Source organism: Mus musculus, chromosome 3 (genome assembly GCF_000001635.26).
Source record: "Mus musculus strain C57BL/6J chromosome 3, GRCm38.p6 C57BL/6J".
NCBI classification, from domain to species: domain Eukaryota; kingdom Metazoa; phylum Chordata; class Mammalia; order Rodentia; family Muridae; genus Mus; species Mus musculus.
Window position 1 is genome coordinate 114,170,228 of NC_000069.6, and position 24,755 is coordinate 114,194,982.

The window sequence follows — 24,755 nt, forward strand, 5'->3', positions numbered from 1 at the left end:
CTGAATTGATAGGAATGATCATATGTGTAAATAGAAGAGGCCATTTCAAATCATGCTTGTACTGTGAATAGAAGAAAAGCTATGTTTCAATATTGACTATAGTTTATCTGGATATGAACTCAAAACTAAAAAAAAAAAAATGAACCCCTGGGCAAAGAGAAAATGCAATTATTTTGTGTAGTGTTTTAAGATCTAATTATGTTTAAGTTCAATGCACTCTAAAGAAAACGGTCTCAAGAGAAGAGTTTACTCCATCTGTGTTAAATTTCATATTTAAGTACTTAAGTCTCACACTTGCTAATCTGGAAAGTTTCTGAAGTTAGAGCGCTTGGATTTCAACTTTGGGTAGGGTGATGCCTTTAATTCTCAATCTGATTAGTTCTTCTTCTTCTTTTTTTTTAAATATAATTAAAATTCTAGAAGCTGCCATCAGAAAATAGTAACGATTTGGGAAACGTATAAGCCGATATCTTAAATATCACGCTGACATTTGAGAAAGGAAAAAAAAAAAGACAAAATTGACATTAAAGCATCTTTTTGCAAAACAAAAGTATGCCACATTGGAAATACTTACAAATATGTCCACTAGAACAATTACTTTCCTGGGAGTCAGGTGCAATTAGTAGAACATAGAAACTGTTTCCTAGACTAAGAATAGAACAGTGTCAGTTAACAAGAATGAATTTATCAAAGGTCATCTTGGCAAATGAATAAGCACTGCTCTGTGAGAAACCGTTTCCACTCCTTACACTGGAACACTGTGGGAAGACGGTGTACAGATGCATTGCTGTGAGCTAATCGAATAACTTGCAGCTTTTACATTGATGTTCCAAACTAATAGTTTTATTAGAATAATAGCTTTTAGCACTGTTGCCATGTTTACTGATGTATTAGAACATCAACGAGAGGAGATGTCATTGGTCCTGTGAAGGCTTGATGCCTCAATGTAGGAAATGACAGGGCAGGGAGGTGAGAGGGGGTTTGGGGGAGCACCCTCTTAGAAGCAGGGATATGGGGGATAGGTTGGGGGCTGTGCAGAAGGGAGATCGGGAAAGGGGATAACATTTCAAAAGTAAATAAATAAAATATCAAATTAAAAAGAATCCATATAAATTTTATAATCTCAAAATAAAAAATTAATTTTGTATAGTTTATAGAATGTATATAGTTAATTATATTATTAAAATCATTAAAAGTCAGCCACTTGTATGATTCCTGCCCAATAAGAATCACAATATTCCCATGCACATTTCCTAGTTAAGTTTCTGCTATGTGTGCTCATTTGTCAGTAATTGGTTTTACAAATTTTGTTCTTCACTAGAGCATTAATATCCCATAAAATTTTGTAATAATTGAAGTTTTTGGGTTTTTTTTTTTTAGTATCATAGCAAATGTTGAATCTTTTTTATTGAGTAACTTTTTTGGTTAGTTTTTACTTAGGACTAGTTCACTTTTCACTCAACAAATAGTTTCTGAGACTCTAGGTTTTACTTGATAATCCCACTACTTACAGGAGATTTGAAAATCAATATCTAAGCAAAAAGCTTCCAAACGCTGACACCATTGCATACACTAGCAAGATTTTGCTGAAAGGACCCTGATATAGCTGTCTCTTGTGAGACTATGCTGGGGTCTAGCAAACACAGAAGTGGATGCTCACAGTCAGCTATTGGATGGATCACAGCCCCCCCCCCCCAGTGGAGGAGCTAGAGAAAGTAACCAAGGAGCTAAAGGGATCTGCAACCCTATAGGTGGAACAACAATATGAACTACCCACTACTCCCCAGAGCTCATGTCTCTAGCTGCATATGTATCAGAAGATGGCCTAGTCAGCCATCAGTGGAAAGAGAGGCCCATTGGTTGTGCAAACTTTATGTGCCTCAGTACAGGGGAACGCCAGGGCCAAGAAGTGGGAGTGGGTGAGTGGGGGAGCATGTGGGGAACTTTTGGGATAGCATTGGAAATGCAAATGAAATAAATACCTAATAAAAAATAAAATAAAAAATATTGCTTCAAAGTATATTGTGAATTTCATTTTATGAAGAAAGAATCGAAAATAATTCTATGGCCAGAACGAGTAAATACACACAGATCTGTTTGGAGGATGTCAGGAGATGGAGTAGAAATGCAGTTTTCCTCATGGAGATGTAGGCAGGTTGAACTCCAGGGCCTTGTGCCTGTCTCCGCCTGAGTTTTCTCTAACATTGGGTTTCTAATGTCCATTGACTACAGTTTTGTTATTACAAAAGAGAGATATTGGGGAAAAGAGAGACACGGAAAATATAATTGGTTTCATAGCTTGTGTGTTTTTAAAATTTGAAGCTGAGACTCAGAATATACTTATGATCTTGGAAATATAGTGGAATATAATTTTGCCAAACTATTACTTAACTGAAGTGTAACTTCATTAGGGCTTTTGAAAATGGCCTGCGATTGTATAAAATATAAAATATGAAAGTGTAAGAAGTCTACTCCAGATAAAAACAGAATAAAGGGATAGCTGTTTGTAAGATCAAAATTTATATTTATTTATTTTTATAAAACTCAAAAATTTAAATTAATGTATATTGTAGAAATCATGGATTGTACTTTTAAATATTGACATAGATCCTACAGAATGTAGGAAAAAGTTGAATATAAGTAGTTTAATGTCTGTTTGTTTCTGGAACTTAATTTCCCCATATTTATTTAACTTTATATTTACGTACTGTTATTATAACTTAGCTAAAAGCATCTCTTTGTTTCTGTTTTTGTCTTTGTGGTGAGTCTGTGTATATCTGAGCAAAAATGAGTATGACTCTTGGTGCATGAGTGTAGGTTGGAGGTAGCTATTGGTTTGGTCTTGCCTTTCATGGTTTGAGATGCTATCTAATGTTTGCTGCTGTGTTGCTACTGCCTAATAGGCCAACAAGCCACAAAGCATAGTCCTGTCTTTGCCTTCCATCTCTGTACAGATCTCAAGATTACAGATGTGTCTGATGTTACATAGGTTCTGAGGATGCAAACCCAGGTCCTCACATATGTCAGCAAGCACTTGCACATCTTAGACATCCTCTCTCCATCATTCAAATTTATCTTTTAAAAAGTACATGGATAACTGGTTTTTAATTATGTTTTTGTAGGGGTTGCCAGGCCCACCAGGTGAAAAGGGCGAAAATGGAGACGTTGGCCCCATGGTAGGTTTGTATTCTCCAGGGTTTCAGTGATGCTGTGCCTGCCCACAGTACACATTTATTTATTTATTTATTTATTTATTTATTTATTTTTATTTCTTTTCTTTTCTTTTTTCTTTTTTTTGCTAAAGGGGTTTTATTTAGTTGATTAATCCATTCAGCAGTATTGGAAGGTTTGTCTTATGACATACCAAGCTCATGTCCATGACCTATTTCTTACCATCTTTTTTTAAAATTAATTTATTTTTTACACTCCATATTACATCCTGCCTTCCCCCCATTCACTCTCTGACTGCTGACATCCCATATATCCTTCCCCTTGTCATCCCCTGTCTCCACCTGGATGCCCCACCCAGACCCCACCTGATATCTAAACTCCCTGGGGCCTCCAGTCTCTTGAGGGTTAAGGTGTATCATCTCTGAATGAACACAGACCCAGAAGTCCTCTACTGTATGTGTGTTGGGGGCCCTACATCAGCTGGTGTATGCTGTTTGTTTGATAGTCCAGTGTTAGAGAGATCTTGGGGGTCCAGATTAATTGAGACTGCTTGTCCTCCTACAAGATTGCCCTTCTCCTCGGCTTCTTTCAGCCTTCTGAAATTCAACAATAGGGTTCAGCTGCTTCTGTTCATTGGTTGGGTGCAAATAATCTGCATCTGACTCTTTCAGCTGCTTGTTGGGTTTTCCAGAGTGTGTTCATGTAGTTTCTTTTTTGTGAGCACTCCATAGCCTCAGTAATCGTGTGAGGCCTTGGGACCTCTCTTTGAGCTGGGTCCCTTTGAGCTGGGTCCTTTCCCAAGGTCTCTGGACCTTCTTTTCCTCAGGCTCCTCTCCATTTCCATCCATACAGTTCTTTCAGACAGGAACAATTATGGGTCAGAGATGTGACTGTGGGATGGCAACTCCATGGCTCACTTGATGCCCTGTCCTCCTGCTGGAAGTGGGCTCTATAAGTTCTCTCTCCTTTCTTTTGAGCATTTCATCTAAGGTCCCTCCATTTGATTCCTGAGAGTCTCTTACATCCCAGGTCTCTGGTGCATTCTGGAGGGTCCTCCAAACCTCCTATTTCCTAAGGTTGCCTGTTTCCATTCTTTCTGCTGTCCCTCAGGGCTTCAGTCTTTTTTCCTCTCTTAATACCAAATCAGGTTCCCCTTTCTCCCCCCATTCTCCCGTTGTCATACACTTTTGCTCCCAGGTCCCTCCCTCACTCCTTCCCTACTTGTGATTGCTTTCTTCTCTCTTCCTAATGGGACTGAGGTATCCTTACTTGGACACTTCAGCTTGTTGACCTTATGAGTTCTGTGGACTGTATCTTGGGTTTTCTGGAAAAAAATTTTTTTGGACTTATAGCCACTTATTAGTGAGTACATACTATGCATATCCTTTTGGGTCTGAGTTACTTCACTCAGGATGGTATTTTCTAGTTCCATCCATTTATCTGCAAAAGTCAGGATGTCTTCATTCTTAATAGCTGAGTAGCAGTCCATTGTGTAAATGAATCACATTTTCTGTATCTATTCTTCTGTCATGGGACATCACGGTTGTTTCCAGATTCTGGCTTTCACAATTTAGGGTGCTATGAACACAGTGGTACATGTGCCCCAGTGGCATGGTGAAGCATCTTTTGGGTATATTGCAAAGAGTGGTATTGCTGGGTCTTTAGGTAAACCTATTTCCAATTTTCTGAGGAACTTCCAGATTGATTTCCAGAGTAGTTGTACCACTTTTCAATTCCACCTCCAATACAGGGGTGTTCTTCTTTCTCTACATCCTCTCCAATATTTGTTGTCACCTGAGGTTTTGATCTTAGCCATTCTGATTGGTGTAAGATGGAATCTCAGGGTTATTTTGATTTGCATTTCTCTGATCACTAAGGACTTTGAACATTTCTTTAGGTGCTTCTCAGCCACTCGAGATTCTTCAGTTGTGAATTATCGATTTAGTTCTATACCCCATTTTTTTTTATTGAATTGTTTGGTTTTTTGGTGATTAACTTCTTGAGTTCTTTATTTTGGGTATTAGCCTTTTATCAGATGTGGGGTTAGTGAAGATTTTTTTCCCAATCTGCAGGTTGCTGATTTGTCTCATTGACTATATCCTTTGCCTTACAGAAGCTTTGCAGTTTCATGAGGTCGAATTTATCAATTCTTGATCTTAGAGTCTTAGCCATTGGAATTCTGTTTAGGAACTCTCCCTGTGTGACAATGAGTTCAAGGCTCTTTTCCATTTTCTCTTCTATTATATTGTATATTTGGTTTTATGTTGAGGTCCTTGATCCTCTTGGAATTGAGCTTTGTGCAAGGTAACAAATATGGGTCTATTTTCATTCTTCTACATACAGACAGTCAGTAAGACCAGCACCATTTATTGGAGATGCTTTCTCTTTTCCATTGTATATTTTTGGAGTCTTTGTTACAGATCAATTGACCATAAGTGTGTGGTTTTATTTCTGGGTCTTTAATTCTAATCCATTGATCAACATGTCTGTCTCTGTACCAGTACCATGCAGTTTTTATCACTATTGCTCTGTAGTAACGCTTGAAGTCAGGGATAGTGATTGCCTCAGCTGTTCTTTTATTGTTAAGAATTGTTTTCGCTTTGCTGGTTTGTTTGTTTTGTTGTATTGTTTTGTTTTTGCCCTTTCAGATGAATTTGAGAATTGCTCTTTCCATGTCTCTGAAGACTTGTGTTGGGACTTTGATGGGGATTGCAATGAATCTATAGATTGCCTTTGGTAGGATGGTCATTTTTACTATGTTAATTCTGCCAATCCATGAGCATGAGAGATATCTTCATTTTCTGAGATCTTATTTGATTTCTTACTTGAGAGACTTGACAGTTGTTTATCAGGTGGAGAAATTATCTGGTAGAACTTTGGGGGACCCTTATGTATACTATCATGTCATCTACAATAGTGGTGCTTTCATTATTTTTTCTTTACAATTTGTATCTACTGATCTCTCTCTCTCTCTCTCTCTCTCTCTCTCTCTCTCTCTCTCTCTCTCATCTTATTGTTCTAGCTAACACTTCGAGTACTATATTGAATAGATATGGGGAGAGTGGGAATCCTTGTGTTGTCCCAGACTGCAGTGGGATTGCTTCAAGTTGTCTCATTTAATTTGATATTGGCTGTTGGTTTGTAGTAAATTGCTTTTTTTATGTTTAGGTATTGGCCTTGAATTCCTGATCTCTCCAATACTTAACATGAAGGGCTGTTGTATTTTGTCAAATGCTTTTTCTGCATGTAAGGAGATGACCATGTGATTTTTTTCTTTCAGTTTGTTTATATAGTGAATTAGGTTAATGAATTTTCATGTATTAAAACAACCTTGCATCCCTGGTATGAAGCCTACTTGATCATGGTGAATGATGGTTTTAATGTGTTCTTAGATTCAGTTTACAAGAATTTTATTGAGTATTTTTGCATCAATATTTGTAAGTGAGTTTGGTCTGAAGTTCTCTTTTTTGGTTGGGTCCTAGTATGCTTTAGGTATCAGAGTAATTGTGGCTTCATAGAATGAGTTAGGTAGCATTCCTTATGTTTCTATTTTATGGAATAGTTTGAAGAAAATTGGTATCAGATCTTCTTTGATAGTCTGGTAGAATCTTGTTGATTCTCTCAAAGAACCAGCTTCTGGTTTTGTTGATTCTTTGAATTGTTTGTTTGTTTGCTTTGTATTTTTTGATTTTTGTTTTGTTTCTATTTGGTTTATTTTGTCCCTGAGTTTGAATATTTCCTGCCTTCTATTCCTCTTGGGTGAGTTTGCCTCTTTTTGTTCTAGAGCTCTCAGGTGTGCTGTTAAGTTTGTTAGTGTAAAATCTCTACAGTTTCTTTACCAGGACTCTTAGTGCTATGAACTTTCCTCTTAGCATTGCTTTCATTGTGTCCCATAAGTTTGGGTATGAAGTGTCAATATTTTCATTAAATTCCAGGAAGTATTTAATTTCTTTTTTAAATTTTTTTCCCTGACAAAGTTGTCATTGACTACAGAATTGTTAAGTTTCCTCATGTATGTGGGATTTCTGAGTTTTTTTGCTAATTTTGTTGACCAGCCTTAGGCCATGGTGATCTGATAGGATGCATGGTATTATTTCAATTTTCTTGTATCTGTTAAGGATTGTTTTGTGACCATTATATGGTTGATTTTGGAAGAAGGTATGATGAGGTGCAGATAAGGTGTCTTCTTTTGTTTTAGGGAGAAATGTTCTGTGGTTATCTGTTAAATCCATTTGGTTCATAACCTTTCTTAATTTACTATGTCTCTGATTAGTTTCTGTTTCAATGACCTGTCCATTACTGAGAGTGGGGTGTTGAAATCTCCCATTATTATTGTGTGGGGTTCAATTGTGTTTTGAGTTTTAGTAAAGTTTCTTTTATGAATTTGGGTGGTCTTGCATGTGGGGCATAGATGTTCAGATTTGAGACTTTCCCTTGTTGCTTTTTGCCCTTGATCAATATGAAGTGTCCTTCTTCATAACGCTTGATAACTTTTGGTTGAAAGTCTATTTTATTGGATATTAAGATGGCAACTCCTGCTTGTTTTCTGGGACCATTTGCTTGGAAGACCTTTTTACATCCTTTTAATTTGTGATAGTGCTTGTTTTTGTTCTTGAGGTGTGTTTCTTGTATGCAGCAAAATGCTGGATCTTGCTTGCATATCCAGACTGTTAGCTTATGTCTTTTATACGTGAGTTGAAGCCATTAATATTTAGAGAAATTAAAGAGAGATGACTGTTGGTTCCTGATATGTTTGTTTTTGTAGGTGGCTTTATGTGTTTGTGGCTTTCTGCTTTTGACTTTGTTGTGAGATGCTTAATATCTTGTCCATTCTTTGGTGCAGGTATCTTCCTTATGTTGGATTTTTCCATCAAGGATCCTCTGTAGGGCTGTGTTCGTAGATAGATACTGTTTGAATTTGGTTTTATCCTGGAATATTTTGGCTTTTCCACATATGTTGATTAAGAGTTTTGCTGGATATAGTAGCCTGGACTGGCATTTGTGTTTTCTTAGAGTCTGCATTTCAACTGACCAGGCTTTCTGGCTGTTGAGAAGTCTGGTGTAACTCTGATAGGTCTACCTTTGTATGTTACTTGGCCTTTTTCCCTTGCCACTTTTAATATCCTTTCTTTGCTCTGTGTATTTTGTGTTTTGATAATTATGTGACAAGAAGATGTTCTTTTTTGATCCCTTTTTTTTTTTTTTTTTTTTTTTTTTTTGGTGTTCTATAGGCTTCTTGCACCTTTACGTCCATCTCTTTCTTTAGGTTGGGGAAGTTTTCTTCTCTGATTTGTTGAAGACATTTTCAGGTCTTTTGAGCTAGGAATCTTCTTTCTCCTCTATTCTGATTGTTCTTAGATTTTATCTTTTCATTGTGTGCTGAATTTCCTGGATGCTTTTGGTTAGGATTTTTTTTTTAATGTTTTGAATTTTTCTTGAGAGTTGTGTCAATTTCTACCTACTGTATCTTCTAAACCTGAGATTCTCTCTTCTATCTCTTGTATTCTGTTGGTCATACTTTCATCTGTAATTCCTGACCTCTTTCCTAGGTTTTCTATTTCCAGGTTTGCCTCCTTTCTTTGTGTTTTCTTTATTGTTTCTACTTCTACTTTTAAATCTTAGATCATGTTTTTCAATTCCTTCACCTGTTTACCTGTGTTTTCCTGTATTTCTTTTAGTGAGTTATTGATATCCTCTTTAAAGGACTCTATTATCTTCATGAGATAGGATTTTAGGATAGATTCTCGCTTTTCAGGTGTATTGATGTATTCAAGGCTTGCTGTGGTGGTAGAACTAGATTCTGATAATGCCCAAGTATTTTGGCTTCTGTTGCTTATGGTCTTGTGCTTGCCTTTCACCATCTGGATATCCCTGGTGTTTGTTGATCTGAGTGACTGTATGGAGTCTGCCATTTCTGTCCCTGTATTGTTTCAGGTCTCCTGGTAGGCCTGTATCCCTTGCTATATCCAACTTCCTGTGCAGCCTTCTAACTGGGGGCTCTTCACATGAACAGAAAAGCTGCTGATCTGTTGTCCTGGCTGCAGTAGATCTCCTGAGAGGTCTTAAGACAACTGCTCTGAATGCACATTTCTTCATTACAATTTGATCCTTTTAACTTTTGTTAATATTGTGCTACTTTCCCTCTTAAATTCCAAGGTTTGTATTATTGCTTCATCAATAATAAGTAAATGCCAATACTATTTCAAATATATAAGTCATTTTGCTTCATCAACTTTAGAATAATGTTGTATGCATACATGACATTAAGTGGTTCACATATTTAATGAGTCCAAATAACTTATGTGATACAGTGCCATACCAGTGTTTTGTGAGTTTATTTCTTTGGATGCTGGTGTGGAATATGTAAAGAATATGTAGCATTCATGTAGGATTTCTAGAATCACTAACTATGGAAGGAGATTAAAATTTATTATATTTTGTAATAAATTCTAGAGTTATTGAGAAATATATTATTAACTAGAATATTATAACAAAAATTTGAATTTATTACTAGAATTCTTTACTTCATGACATCAACCTAATCTTTCAAGTATACATTTCAAGGAAATAATTTTTCAAAGTATATGAAACTGGATGATATTGGATAAATATATTTATTAATTCTTATCCATCCAACATTGATGACAGTTTCAATTTACTTCACATTTTCACATTTTTATGTTTTACTGAAGGTTTTTATACACTGTATTCTGAACATGTTTTTCCCTTTCCTCCAGCTCCTCCCCACCCACTTACTTCATAGTTTCTCCCACTCTTTTTAAAAAGCAAACAAACAATAATAAACTGCAAAAAACTTCTAAGGTCCCACAAAAATCAGAAACTAAAATATACAAAGAAAAGACCAATAAGACAAAAAGAAAAGAATCACACAAATAAACCAAAATGAGGCCAAAAAAATAATTACAAGAATGCATTTGCATTTGTTTTGTGTTGCCCAACTATGCCTGGGCATGGGGGTTATATTTTGAAGTTTTCATCGTTGTTATTTCTTTCTTATTTACTTTAATAGCAATACTCAGGTTTATTGTTGAGAAAACTTTAAAAATTATTCCTATCATCAGCAAATGTAACTGCAAGGAGTATACTGTACACATTACTGACTAGGCCATACTCCAGAGCAGCAGAGGACACATTGGAGTCTTGTTCTTAGGTCTAGTGGTATGCATGGTTCCATGAGTTGCTCATGCATTCTCCTTAAGCATATGATAATAGGTCACATTAGAAAAGGCTTCGATTTTTGTATGAGATTTAATGTATTTTTTAATTGTAATAACTGGGTATTCACAACTGTCTATTTTCTTTAATATTACATCATATTGCTTAATTTATTTATTTTACTTTGAACAGTCTTAATTGCCACCAAGGTATAAGGGAGATTACCCAGCAATTTAACAAATGTGTTTGTTGGGATAATTTCAGTATATATCCAGAACGTAGATGGTTGATTTTGAAAACTGAATCCAATAATTACTTTCAATTTTCGATAGTCAAACCTAAGAATCCATACACACAATAGTGTAGACACAAATTACAAACAGGGTCCTTTAATTCAATTTCCTAATTCTAAAACTGGTCCTGTACTGTTTTTGTTTGTTTGTTGTTGTTTTTGTTCCAACTATATGTTTGTTTTATGCTCTTGAATATTATTACATAAAACATCATTATGTATATTGTGAATAATTTTTACTTCCTGGGTTGTTCTCCTGTTCATTCTGTTTATTTTTCTGAGTACTAATCCCCTGTCACTGTGTAAAGGGTCATTTGCTAGTGTAATATTATCTTCATCTAGCATGTTGATAACCCTGATGTGCTCCCATGACTGTGACTTTATAAACACAAGCCTAACTTAGTTGTCTCAAAATTTAAAAATGTTAACTGCATCTGTATGTGATCACGTCAAACTTTGTTATTGTCTTTTCTAGGGTCCACCAGGTCCTCCTGGCCCACGAGGCCCTCAAGGTCCCAATGGAGCTGATGTAAGCACTGTGAACTATATGCTAGTTAATTCTGAAGGACACTCTATGCCTGCATTGTAGTCTGGAAAATGGTTTATAAGATCCAATGGAGATAATCACATCATGGTTTATTCTTAGAAGTGGACAAGAACTCAACACTTTTCCACTTGTGCTACTCCATAATAGAAAGAAACAAATGACTTTTCCCATGAACGTGTCACCACTAATATAAAATAGATTCCCAGTTCACACTAAGTATATACTTACTGGTGAAAATGTTATTTGTTTAATGATAAAACATGTTCAGAAGAGTATACTTGCATCTGTGATATGATAAATATTCTGCAAACGTTTATTGAAGTCTTCAGTTCAAGCTTTTTCTCTGGCAATGATGTGCAAGGATGGCAGTTGGCTTTGGATGTACCAGTGTAGGTGTGTACTCTGAAGACCTGTTACATATGCATCCACATAAAAGCCTATCCATCAAGCTTCGCCTCGTGCATTTTCAGTCTATAAAGCATTTAGGGAAATATGTGCATCTGTGAATACTCTCATCAAAAGGAAGCAGTTTTTCTTAGACCTTTAAAGAGGACGTCTCTGTGAAAAACAAATCCAGCATTCTGAAGAAACATTATAGAATTTGGAAATGTAATAGTGTCCCCATGCCGGAATTACCTTCACTAGATTTCTAGGCCTGTGTGAGCTACTTCTGACTTCATGTCTTACAAATGAAGCCACCTGCTCTCCACATTCTTTTGCATATGATTTTTTATGCCTGCCTTTAATTTTATCAGATCAGAACTAATGAAAGAGATCAGTAGCTGGTAAACTGGAAAAACATGTGTGGCTTCTATTACCTTGAAGATATTTATTGCTTAACAATTCATAAAGGGTTTGTTTCTCCCATGAATTAAGTCATCCTTACATGGAATCATGCAATTGATTCAATATAAAAGCATACCACAAAACTCCTTATTTTTGTATGGGCACAGACATTGGAATTGTTGGTTCATCTACTGAAAACATGAGAGAATCTACCTGAAGTTGGAAGCAGATGTAATATAGTTAATTGTTTGCTGTTAGTAAATGTGGCAACTGAAGAAATTGTTACTTTTTTTCCGTCCCTGGACTTACTCAGGATCCCTGAACATAATGCTTTCTTGGAAAGCTCAAGACACATGTTTCTGGGCTGAGCATTTCATTAACAGTATAACTCTATTTCTTTTTCTACACTGCAGGGACCACAAGGACCCCCAGGCTCCATTGGTTCAGTTGGTGTTGTGGGAGACAAGGTAGGGACATGCTGGCCAAACCAGCCAGAAGTAAACAGTTTTGACAATTGTGGGATGCATTTTGTAGGCTCCTAACATGAGTTTGGTGCTAAGTGTTGTACATATGTATACGTATTCAGAATTATTTATTCTAGAACCTTCACAGATTGAAATTAAGTGCTGCTTTTGTGTGTTTTGTATTGACACCTGTGGCAGCCATGAATACCGGGTGTGGATTGTTTCCTGTTTCAGTGCTGTATCGGAGTTATCATTATCTGCTTTTGTGGACTGGAAAGCTGAGGCCTGGTTAATTACAGTGATTTGGTGACTGTTTCTTCATTAGAAAGTGACAAAGCCAATCTCCATTTCAACCTCTGAATGTCTGAGGAGACTACAGTGTCTTTCATTAGTGACACTTGGGACTTAAAGCAGAGGAAATACTTCTCTCCAACTGAACTGGGGAAAAAAGGAGTCTTTCACATCAGAAAACAATTAATCACTGATTTTTGTCACCTTTTCATTGCTAACACTTCAGCCTGTCTCTTGCACTTTTCAAAGCAGTTGGCATGTGCCACAGCATCTGTGTTCAGAATAGCTCCTTTTTCTGGTAAACATTTCATCTTAAAAATCTGTTCTTCCTTTTAAAAGAAAATGTTAGAATGATTCTTTGATTTCTTATTTATATATTCATTCTCACATCTTAATAGAATTTCAAAGAAAATTATCATTGATATTTGCTTCATTTCAGAATTTTTTTGCCAGTTTTGAAAGAACAAAAAATGATTCATTCCATAAAAATATTATACAGGAAAAACTATGTAAAATATTTTAGCTGTGGTGTTTTTTTACGACAACCTTGACACATGATTATTTTATTTGCTTTAAATTCTTTCTTGACACATTTTACTTTATAGTTAAGTTCATTTGTTTTCATTAAATGAGTTAACTCTTCAAAAAGCAGTGTAATGAGATTAGACTGCTTTATATTGGTATTTACTTCTGCTTCACATTCTGTCTCTTGTATTTATAATTAACTGCATATGACTCACTATTCAAATAGCTCATTAATTACTAAATTAGAAACAAATTACACTTTCTAATTCTTCATGGGTAAAAAAGGCAATTTCTTTGACAATTGTTTTTAGGAGCTTTGTTCATAATCTCAAAGTTAAAGCTGTATGTTGAGACGGATGCAATTATCAGAAGAAAAAGCCTCATCACGTCTAATTGTTCTAGCATAAAATGCATGTCAAGCCAGGATCCAAGACACCACTGTTGGAAAAATTACCCAAGCTTTACCCCTATGCCTTCTTTTTTGAGAACATGTCCTAAGGGCTCTGAAGCTGCCCACAGAGTTAGGAATATTCTGTAGTTTCACTCAACAATTCATTGTGCTTCACCTCTGTCCTGAAGAGTGTTAATGCTAAGAGAAAGTTCTAAGCACTTTTTAATGTTTACATATCTTCTCTAAAACTCATAAAATAGGCACCTTTTCCAAGATATTTGGAGTTTGTGGGAAGTCTCAAACCACTGTAATGAATGTAGTGTTTGTTAAAACAATTTCCTGGGAAATTGTTCTTTTTACATAATTGTAACTGGATAGCATTCACGATATCTTTATTTAAATATAAATCACGTTTTTTAAAAGTCATTCTTTATTGGTTACATGACTTGGAAAATTGTCATCTCAATTAAAGTGAGATCATAAAAGCTATCAAATTTATAATATTTAAACACTCAAATTCAGGAATTTTGATTACTTGCACTGTGTCTCCCACTGATTTCCACTAAGTTCCTTCTACAGGATCATCAATATATGCCAACGTATTTTGTTATCAAGAGAGTGAATTTATAGTTTAGTAAAAATCAACTTGGAATTTTGCATCAATGGTCCTGATTATAATATGGTTTTGATGCCACACAAATGCAAACTCTTGGAAGATGTTCCGATTTTTGTTATTGCTTGGTGGTGATATGGGTTCATGTGCTTGACTGAATCTATCAAAACCACATCAGCATTTAATCTGTTTCCTCACTTGAATTACTGAGATTAGTAATCCTAGTTCTCCTTCCCCTTGTTAGCGTTTCAATGTGTTTTAAGCCATACATAAATATAGTGGGTAGTCTAAAATAGGATGGCCATTAAAGGTATTATTGCAGATAGAAAACACCATTTTTGTGTTTTAATCCTCATGTGATATTTTCTTTGTAGGGTGAACCTGGAGAAGCAGGGAACCCAGGGCCCCCTGGGGAAGCTGGCTCTGGTGTAAGTCCTTTAATACTAAAAGCAATATTCAGCTTCATTAAACCTTTAGGAATTCTTTTTAGTGTGTTTGAACATTGAACTTGAATTGTAACACTATTTTTTTACTCTCTTTTCCACCCCAATAAATATGAACATAACTCAAAGACAATATGTTTCGTAACCGAAAATCATCCAGATACTTTAATTAGTATATGAATTTTGAAAGACTGCATTTGCATGAGTGAAGTCATTAAAACTATAACGTGTTCATTACATACATTGTGTTTGGTGGATTGTCCATAATAAAAACCAACAAACCTTGCTACATTAAATAAACCTGTATTAATTAAAATCGATTATTCTAACTTAAATTAAGCTGCTATAAAAATACTACATTCCCTTTGCAATCTGGAAGTATTCTTACTCTCTAATGTACAGGGTTCATAACTACTGACCTGTAGCTCCTATAGTTCAGTTCCTGATAGATGTTTTGCAATGCAGAATATAGACTCCAGTACCAGAGCACATTCCAGCCCACAGTACTAATGTGACAACCTTGAATCAGAGCTTGTAAAGTAACTCTTTCTTTTGTTTGTGTTCTGAAGGGTCTCAAAGGAGAGAGAGGAGAGAAAGGAGAAGCTGGGCCCCCTGGTGCTGCAGGTCCTGCTGGTATTAAGGGGCCACCAGGTGATGATGGGCCCAAGGGGAACCCGGTGAGTTTGTCTTCTTTAAAGTGAAATTTGTATCTGACTCATTGCTTAGCTTTTCACAGATAGACTAGAAATGTGGGGTTCTTGTGAAACCTATGTCATTATGTCATTTTATATTTTCACGTACATTAATTTCAGTTTCTGTTTTGTTCATTTATTCTTCTATCTGGAGCACATATCTAACCAGCCTTTGAGATAACTTTAAGCTGTTAAAAATAAAAATACAACATGATGATCCTTCCTTTTTAATCTGTTTATTTTCCTTTTTTTCATCTCTCTAGGGACCCGTTGGGTTTCCTGGAGATCCTGGTCCACCTGGAGAACCTGGTCCTGCAGTAAGTGTCATGTAGGAATAAAAGGATGCTTGGGTGGGGCTGTTCCCTCAGTCTTAAGCAACATTTGTTTTTTTTTTTTTAAAAAATATATTAAAAGTGAACTACAGTCAGAATGCCAAATGAAGAAAACAGTGATTGCATTGATGACAATATCTATTTAACTGATGACTCTTGCACCTTGGTTATATGACTCTCCTCTTCATTTGGACAACTATTGAGACTTTTTTAGAATACAGAAGGAGCATCTATACTTCTATTTACAAAGTTCAAAACTTTTATTTCCTAATCTTGTTTACTATGTAAATCCTACCTGGAATTGTTTCATGTCTGTTCCTGATGAAAGGAAGCACTGGGGATCTACACTAACTGTGTCTTCAAACATTCCTTATATCAAAAGAGAACTTTACAATCAATTGATATGGAAAGAGCAAGGAGCACCATAATCTAAAAAAATATGTGTTATAATATTGTTTGTCCATGTGATCACAGTTTATTTCAACAGTCTACCAAGACAGTCTGTACAAGTGTTGTGTCTTTACAATAATAAATTATAACAAGAAATATTTGGGTTAATTTTCACTGTCCATTACAGGGGCAAGATGGTGTTGGAGGTGACAAGGGTGAAGATGGAGATCCAGGACAACCAGTAAGCAAGACCTTACCTTTTTCAAATCTTGGGTAGCCCATACATTTTTTTAAAAGGTGATTCAAAGAGATCAAGTTTAGTTAAATTTGTTTGGATGAATCATCTCATTTTATATGTTGTGTATGCATTCCCAAAATATGCCATTATAGATTTATGAACTACTATGTCAAATTCTTTTACTTAGGGATTATTTTATAAAACTTTTATCTACTATTCTGCTATCCAATATATCTAGGCTGCAGCTTCGCCTCAACTCTTCCTAGTTGCCCCCTCCCCATTGGCCCCTCTTCTCCCAGAAAAGAACAGGCCTTCCAAGAACAACAGCCAAATATAACACAACAAGACACAGTAAGACCATATACAAACCCTCACATCAAGGCTGGATGAGGCAGACCAGTGAAAGGACACGCAAGGGTCCCAAAAGCAGGCAAAAGAGACAAAGACATAACCACTCTCACTTACTTATAAAAGTACTTTTTAAAATATAAACAAGCAGTATAAAGGAAAGACAGCCTAATAGCTTGCTGAGGCTATTTTAGCCAAGACACTAAATGAAAGTATCATATAGAGATTTTAATTTTTTGGAATGACACAGAGTGTTTAGCCAGGTGGGTTACTTAGGAAGGCAAAGAAAATATGAAGGACATAAACTTTAATAGGTTTTAATACAGCTTCATTTCTTTCAAGGATCTCTTTCTTAGGTGTCAGGGGTCTAAGGTAGACTTATGTACATATTCCTCATAATTCCTCTTCCCAGTAGCATTAAAAATGCTGAGATTGCATGAGAAATTTAGAGGTAATAGGCAGATATACTCACTGCTTGCAATATAAAACCTGTACCTGTGTCTGTTAGGTGTTTGCTAAATACGTATTACCACTTTTGAAAGGAAATTTAAGCCACTTTCTTGTATCCATGAAGAAGTTTGCTGAATAAACATACCAGCTCACTCTATGAATATCTAGAGGCAATTCATGTATCTGAGTGGTAGACAAATATTTTAGCAATGATTGATGTGTGTACAGGAGACAAGAGTCAGTTTCAGTTCGTATAGGGAGGAATTATGTTGGTTATGAAAAATACCTAACTTACTAAACAGTGTATTTTTACATTTCTAGGGTCCCCCTGGTCCATCTGGTGAAGCTGGCCCTCCAGGTCCTCCTGGGAAGAGAGTAAGATTTTTTGTTTTCATTCATTTGAATTATGCACTATATGTTTAGATTGGTGTTACCCATGCAAAATGTAGGCAGCTTCCAAGGAGGCTGAAAAATAACCACATTCCTCAGTGTGTCAGAATCATCACTACCTCAGAATACACTTTAACCACTTTACTGTCATAGCTGAAATGAATCAAACAACTCCTCAACTGGGAGTAACCTGTTTCTTTGAACAATATTATCTGCTTTTAAACAATTTTAATCCATAGTGTTCTCCAAGGGGTGAAATGTCCAAAGCTTAGTACACACATTGTGAAAGTATGAATACTTATCAGTAGATGGAGCACAGACTTGCATGTATATTGTAGATTGTTTTATGTTGTCAAATTTCATGGATTTGGTGTCTTACTGATGTGCAGAGACACCATGGCCAAGGCCAGTCTTATAAAGGCAACCATTTTATTGAGACTAGCTTACAGTTTCAGAGGTTCAGTCCATTATCATCATGGCAGGAAGTGTGGCAGTGCTTGCTGAAGTTGCTGAAAGTTCTACATCTTGCTCTGAAAGCAGCCAGGAGGAGATTATCTCCTGCAGGCAGCCAGGAGGAAGATCTGGATCACTGGCCACACTTGAGCATATGAGACCTCAGAGCCCAACCTCCACAGTGACATACATCCTCTAATAAGGCTATGCCTCCTTCAATAAGGCCATACCTCCTAATTGTGCTCCTTCCCATCAGCCAAGAATATTCAAACCACCATATTTGGAAACAAGATTTATAATGAAGCAGAGTTTTTATTAAAAAAAAAAAGATAGTATCAATTTAGTTGTGATGGTCACAGTAACTGTTGTTGGTCAAGTGAGATGTCTCAGTGGGTAAGGGTGATTGCCAGAAAGGCTGAGTCCTATGCCCAGTTCTCTAGGTCCATATACCAAAAGGAGAGAATTGACTTATGTAGTTTTCCTTTGACCTCCATATACCTTGGTAGACATGCACACAATACTAAATAAATAAATGAAGTAAAATATATATAAAAAAAAACCAAAAAACAAAACAGATTCTGACAGATTCGATTCTATAGAAGAACCATAGAGATTTGAAGATTTTACTTAAATTAGAAATAATAATTTTGTGTATTAATGGACAGGAGTTTGATATTTTAATGTATATCTATAATACACATTGATAAAACAGGTTAATGACCTTTCCCTCTCTTCATATTTCTTATGCTTGAAGGTCATGATTCATAGATGATATGTTAGATTATTATGAATTGTTGTCATTCCATAAGTATAGTGAGGTCTAAAACACAGGTTTTTATCATAGCTGTGTCTTTTCATCTGTTAACTAGCAATGTTTTATCCTTGTCCCTCCACTCTCCTGAGGAATAACTAGCCTATATTATCTTTTACATATAAGTGAGGACAGGGAACACTTTTCTTCTAGTGTCCATGTCTGCCTTATTTCATATGACATAATGTCCTCTGATTGCATTCAATCTCTCACAAATGACAGGATTTCACCTTTATTTGTGGCTGACTAATATCCCATTAGATATAATTGCCACATCTCTGTAAACACTAGTCTGTTGATTCCATTTCTTAGCAGTCATTACTGGGGCAGCAATGAGAATAAGAGTACTAGGAGCTCTTTGCCTGGTGCATTTAATTCCCTCTGGAAATATAATCAATAATGGGAGAGGAAGACCATATGTTAGATCCACTTTTCCTCCTTTTGAGGAACCTCCACACTGTTTTCCTTGTAGATGTACTGTTCTTAACTACTGGGATGGTGTATGGCAGTAGCCTTTGCTTTCTCTCTTCAACCTTTGTGGTTTTGATAATAGTCATTACCTTGTGAGCATTTCTAAAGTATCTGTTGTTTGTTTTCACTTCTTTTGACAAATGTCCAATCAGATCAGTGGCCCATTTTTAATCAGAGCCCTCATTTGGTAGTTGTTGCTACTGATCTATCCAGTTCCTTTTATGTTCTGCACTTTAATCTTTTGTTAAATAGTTAGCAGAATTTTTCCCCCACCTATTGATTTTCGTTCTCCGTAGAAGCCTTTTTATTTGACATTATGCCATTTGTCTACTTCTGCTTTCCTGTGTTTTGGAAAGCATCAAAAAAATTATTGTTTATGCAGATGTCTAATAGTGTTCCCACTATGCTTTCTTCAAGTAGTTCCATATGCTTGGTTTTACAGTATGGTCTGTAATTGGGCCAGAGATAATTTTTATAAAGAACAATACTTAAGGACCAGTACTCAATATCCTTTTTACTACTGTTTGAGAGAGGCTATTCTTTCTAAAATGCCTGATTTCTTACCCTTTGTCTAACAATGGTTATCTGTAGATGTGTGGTTTCTTTCTGAGATCTCCAATTTTTCCACTATTCTGTCTGTTTTGTTGTTGTTGTTTGTATTCCCCATGCTATGTTTTTTTCTGTGACTCTGTGTTTCAACTTGAAAGTAGGCTTGTTCTTTATGGTCAATACTGTATTGACAACTGGGAGCTGTAGTTATATGGAGTACATTGTTGATATCTTGATAGATATCCTTCAATGTATATTTTCACTTTAGATTTTTACTTCTTCGATAATTTTCTTTGTTGCAGTTTTTATCTTTTTTTTCTATTAAGTTTATTACCTTCACTTTCTGTCAAGTTTATTAGTTTTGATTTTTGATGCTTTCATTTCTTGGATGTATATATTCAACAGTCATTCTGCTCTGGAATCTGTAGTTTAATCTATCACAAAAAAAGATGTGAATCTGTTCTTATTATAAATTCAAGAACTTATTATTACTTTATTATTACTGATGCTGTAGTAAAATTAGAGTAGAATAGGTTACAAATGGCTTTGAATAACTAGACTCTCAGATTATGGTCAGATAATCTTCCTTATCAACAGTCAAAGGTCTCAATGCCCTTTACATATATGGGTGGATGAATTGGGAATATATACTGATAATTCAAATTTAAAATAAAGACATTTGCTTTTAGAAATGTTCTTAAAAATTCCTATATATGTAAGTAGATAATACATGGCAATACTAAAGTAAGGTATACATCCAATTAACATTACATTATGTGTGCAAAGTCCCTGTCCAGTTTAAATTGGCACCACTACAGATCATGCATGTCCTCAGAAATGCACAGCTCAAAAATAATATTAAAGTGGCTAGGGAAATGGCCCAATAGTTAAAAGGACTACTGATTTTCTAAAGACCTAAAGCCCTGAGTCCTATGCATAGTCTTCAACTGTGAAGTGACAGTAACTCCAGTTCCAGGAGATCTTCTTGCTTTGATTGGGTACCTGTGCTTACATATCATAGGCACATACAGATATACACACAAACACCTAAATACACACATTTAAGTATAAATATTCAGAAATAATACTAAATGTTCTAAAAAATTATTTGTTTTACTTTTAACTTTAGATACTCTAAATTATAGTATTTAGTTCATAGACAAGTTTCGATTTTTAATGTAAAACTAAGACACTTCACTTGCTTAATATTTGTATAAATATTTACGGAGATAGCTAATTTCACATTCAATTCAGCATAGGTAATTTTAATACTATTTAGTCAATACCCCTCTCAGTCTATGGTTTTGTTCCTTATTATTTAATTTTCAAGATCCATGATATATATACATACCCAAGTACAACCACTTTGTACATGAACATGACCTACTTCTGAGCCACTGAAAAATTTCATGCCAATCCATTCCATCTATGGATTTTTGCTTCTACAAGAATGATCAGAAAGTAAAGTGCTTATCATAGATAATCTCTCATCTACCTACACTGTAGGACTCAGATCTGACATTAAATCCTCTGAAAGTCTTTCTTTCCCCTAAAATAGATCAAATATATACTATATAACTGCCCTCATTTTCATACTTTTTACCTGTACTGATTTTAATAAACCTTCATGTCTGTCTTTGTATTAAATTTCTGTACACTCCTCATGGTTTTCATGTCCTTTTGTATTTATATTCATCATGCACAATATATTTTGGATCACAAGATATACTTATGTATGTTGAGATGTGAGTTGCAGAATGAACGAGTTGCAAGATCATATCCTAAACAGTAGTGGAAAAGAAATTACATGGTGCCTATTTCTTCTGATTTGGGGAATGTAGTGATAGAAACTTTCAGTGATACACGTAACAACTTTCTTTTATGTAAACATGAAAAATAACTAAAACTGAATTCTCAATGGGACCTGAGTATATCTGTTTGTGCTGCCATTTCAGAATATAAAGACTGGGTGACTTCTAAGGAAAAAATGCATTTAGTTCATAGTGGTGCAGGTTGAGTCATTTGACATAAACAGTCTATACTAAATAAAGGACTTCTTATCACATTACCTTTGCATCATAAGCACAAACCATAATATAATGATCATGAAGAAGGATGGTGAAGGGGAGAGCCTTGGAAGAAGGGAAAGAGAAAGAAAAATCAAGAGAAAGAGAGAGCGGACTGTTATTCCAGTAAATTTTACTATTGCTACTTTCAAAATAATACTCATTCAGATATCTTAAAACATACATTCCATTGACTAGTACAACAAGAGAATTTCTTGTTCAACATGGTAATAGTAGGAAACGTTAAGCGTGTGCTGCATACAGATTCTGCTGAATAAACACTTGTACTGCAACCTGTTCTTCAGGATCTGCTTCTCCCTCTCAAAGAATAAATCATGCGAGTGCATCAAGGACATGCATTTGAATTACCTATTGTGATTCAGCACATTGCTCTCTTCTTAAGGAGCAGTGCATAGACTATATACTCATCTTTTGATTTGAGGCACCTTGAATGTCCACTCTAACTGCATGATTGTATGTGTAATGAGTGAGCTTAGAGTAGTTATACTGAAAAAAGAAATGGCCAAAGATGCCTTCATTGACTCTTACATGTAAAATGAGTTCTCAGAACTTGAGTTTGATGAAGCAATTGCCATTTATTTCATTTGATAATTATGGTATGGAAAGAACATGGAAAAAATAACCGTAATCAAAGTAGAATACTGAAACATCTGAAACAAATATTATCTCACATCTCACTGAATATGACCAATGCATCTACTCTGTTTCACCTCAATATCTAATCTCAGTTGATAATTTTTAAGAATTATTTATTTATTGTATGTATATGAGTACACGGTAGCTGTCTTCAGATACACCAGAAGAGGGCATGGGATCCCATTACAGATGGTTGGGAGCCAGCATGTAGCTGCTGAGAATTGAACTCGGGACCACAAAAAGAGCAGTCAGCACTCACCATTAAGCCATCTCTCCAGTCGCCTCACTTAGTAATTTTAAGTACGAGCATCGAGAAAGTTGAACGGATGGAAAGCAAGAGGAACTGGGGAAATTACTTAGAGATCATTATTCAGTGTTCTTTACATACACTTTTCTGTGACATTTTGAGCATAATCTTTTTGTCTCTAATCCTACCATTGTGAAAATGACATTATTTTAATCTTATGTGTTTATGAATTAAATCTTTCCATAAGAATGAAATTCCTCTGTTGGCCTTTATGATTGTGGTGTTTTTCTAGCTGGTGCACAATCCTAGATTGGATGAGTATTTTGCTGTACATATAATGAGCCACTTCTGAAGTATTTCTAAAGTTAAAGCTGTAAATATTGTTTGATATATTCCAGGAACTCCAAGTAATTTTAAATGACAAATAACCCTTAGCATTTACACTCATACTACGTTTTTTTATTCATCATCATTGTGAAACTTGATTTCACTCTGTAGTTCTGGCTATCCTGGAGCTCACAGTGCTGATGGAACTGGCTTCAAACTCACAGTGATCCACCTGCTGCTGCTTCCTGCGTGGTGGCTTCAAAATCATTCATCACAACGCCCAGCTATTCAGCAGCACTTTTTAGAGAGCTGTCTTTTTACTGTCTACATCAATGTTATGTAGTGATCTTCAGCTTACATAGTTGGTGATTTATCTTAAACTATCTAAACGGGAGTTTTTAACATGAATTTAATGTTCAACGTCAGCAATATTTTAAACAGAAAGATAATATGAAAGTACAGTTCCCAAATTTCAATAGTGCTCCTCAACAGCGTTGCTTTTAAGGTGGTACATATTTAACTACAATTTTATGTTTACAGGGTCCGCCTGGAGCTTCAGGTTCAGAAGGAAGGCAAGGAGAAAAAGGTGCTAAGGTAAAACATGTGACGGAGATGCGCTAGGCAGTTTATGCATGCACCAAAGGCATGTGTTTCAACACATTAAGTGATATTATGAGCATTATTCTTAAAAATGTGCCCATGTGTTGTGTTTCCTTTTCAAACAGGGAGAAGCTGGTGCTGAAGGACCTCCTGGGAAAACTGGCCCTGTCGGACCTCAGGGACCTTCTGGAAAGCCTGGTCCAGAAGGTCTTCGAGGCATCCCTGGTCCTGTGGTGAGCATTTCTGCTAAAAGGGACTCCTATGAAAATAACCTTAAGTTTTAAAACCTATGAGTTAAAATGCCTATAAGGTTGTTGCTTCATAGCCTGTAATTTTCTCTATGGAATCCAATTATTTCTATTAAACTTATTAAGTAACTTACTTTAAACAAGTTAATAATTATTTAAAATATCTCATTTATTTTATTTACAAAATTTTATAAATTTTACAATTTATAATTTGTTTTATAATTTTGTGGGAAATTTCTCATTTATTAATACAGAAGAGAAAACTAGGTCCTAATATGACAGCAATGAAAGTTTTCAGACATATTTCAGAATATATATATAGATGTACATATGCTTATATAAATATATGTGCATGGACACATAACTGTATATGCGTACACAGGTTCACAGAATAAAATTTTTAGAAAACTTAGACTATTTATATGTTTTAAGGTAGTAAAATTTACAGATGCTAAGTTTTTCTAAATGTCCGACATTTAAAAGTAAGAGTTATTGTTTTGTTTGGCAAACAAAGTTTCATTTTCTTTTGTGTAGGGAGAACAAGGTCTCCCAGGTGCTGCTGGCCAAGATGGACCTCCTGGTCCTCTGGTAGGTAACAGCTTTTTCATTATTTATAAAGAACCCTCAAAAAATACCTTTGTAAGCTAGAATTTGTGAGTGTTTATCTTATAAAGTGGTTTGTTCTTTTCAGAAAAACTATTAGACATTCAAGGAGAAAAGTAGTCCTGATAATAACATGGAAAGATTGCCAGTTGGCCCAGAGAATATTTCTTTTTCATACACTTTA

General features: G+C 35.5%; 1 protein-coding gene across 5 annotated transcripts in view; it reads left to right on the top strand.

The window, feature by feature from the left end:
* Col11a1 (collagen, type XI, alpha 1) overlaps positions 1–24,755 on the top strand; it is a 190,278-nt gene that overhangs the window by 139,749 nt on the left and 25,774 nt on the right. For all 5 annotated transcript variants that reach the window (XM_006500969.1, XM_006500971.1, XM_006500970.1 and 2 more), the window contains 11 exons: positions 3,123–3,176; positions 11,115–11,168; positions 12,386–12,439; positions 14,631–14,684; positions 15,269–15,376; positions 15,655–15,708; positions 16,301–16,354; positions 17,471–17,524; positions 23,661–23,714; positions 23,846–23,953; positions 24,503–24,556. In XM_006500969.1, the coding sequence (XP_006501032.1) occupies positions 3,123–3,176; positions 11,115–11,168; positions 12,386–12,439; positions 14,631–14,684; positions 15,269–15,376; positions 15,655–15,708; positions 16,301–16,354; positions 17,471–17,524; positions 23,661–23,714; positions 23,846–23,953; positions 24,503–24,556 (702 nt within the window). The remainder of the gene's footprint in view (positions 1–3,122; positions 3,177–11,114; positions 11,169–12,385; positions 12,440–14,630; positions 14,685–15,268; positions 15,377–15,654; positions 15,709–16,300; positions 16,355–17,470; positions 17,525–23,660; positions 23,715–23,845; positions 23,954–24,502; positions 24,557–24,755) is intronic.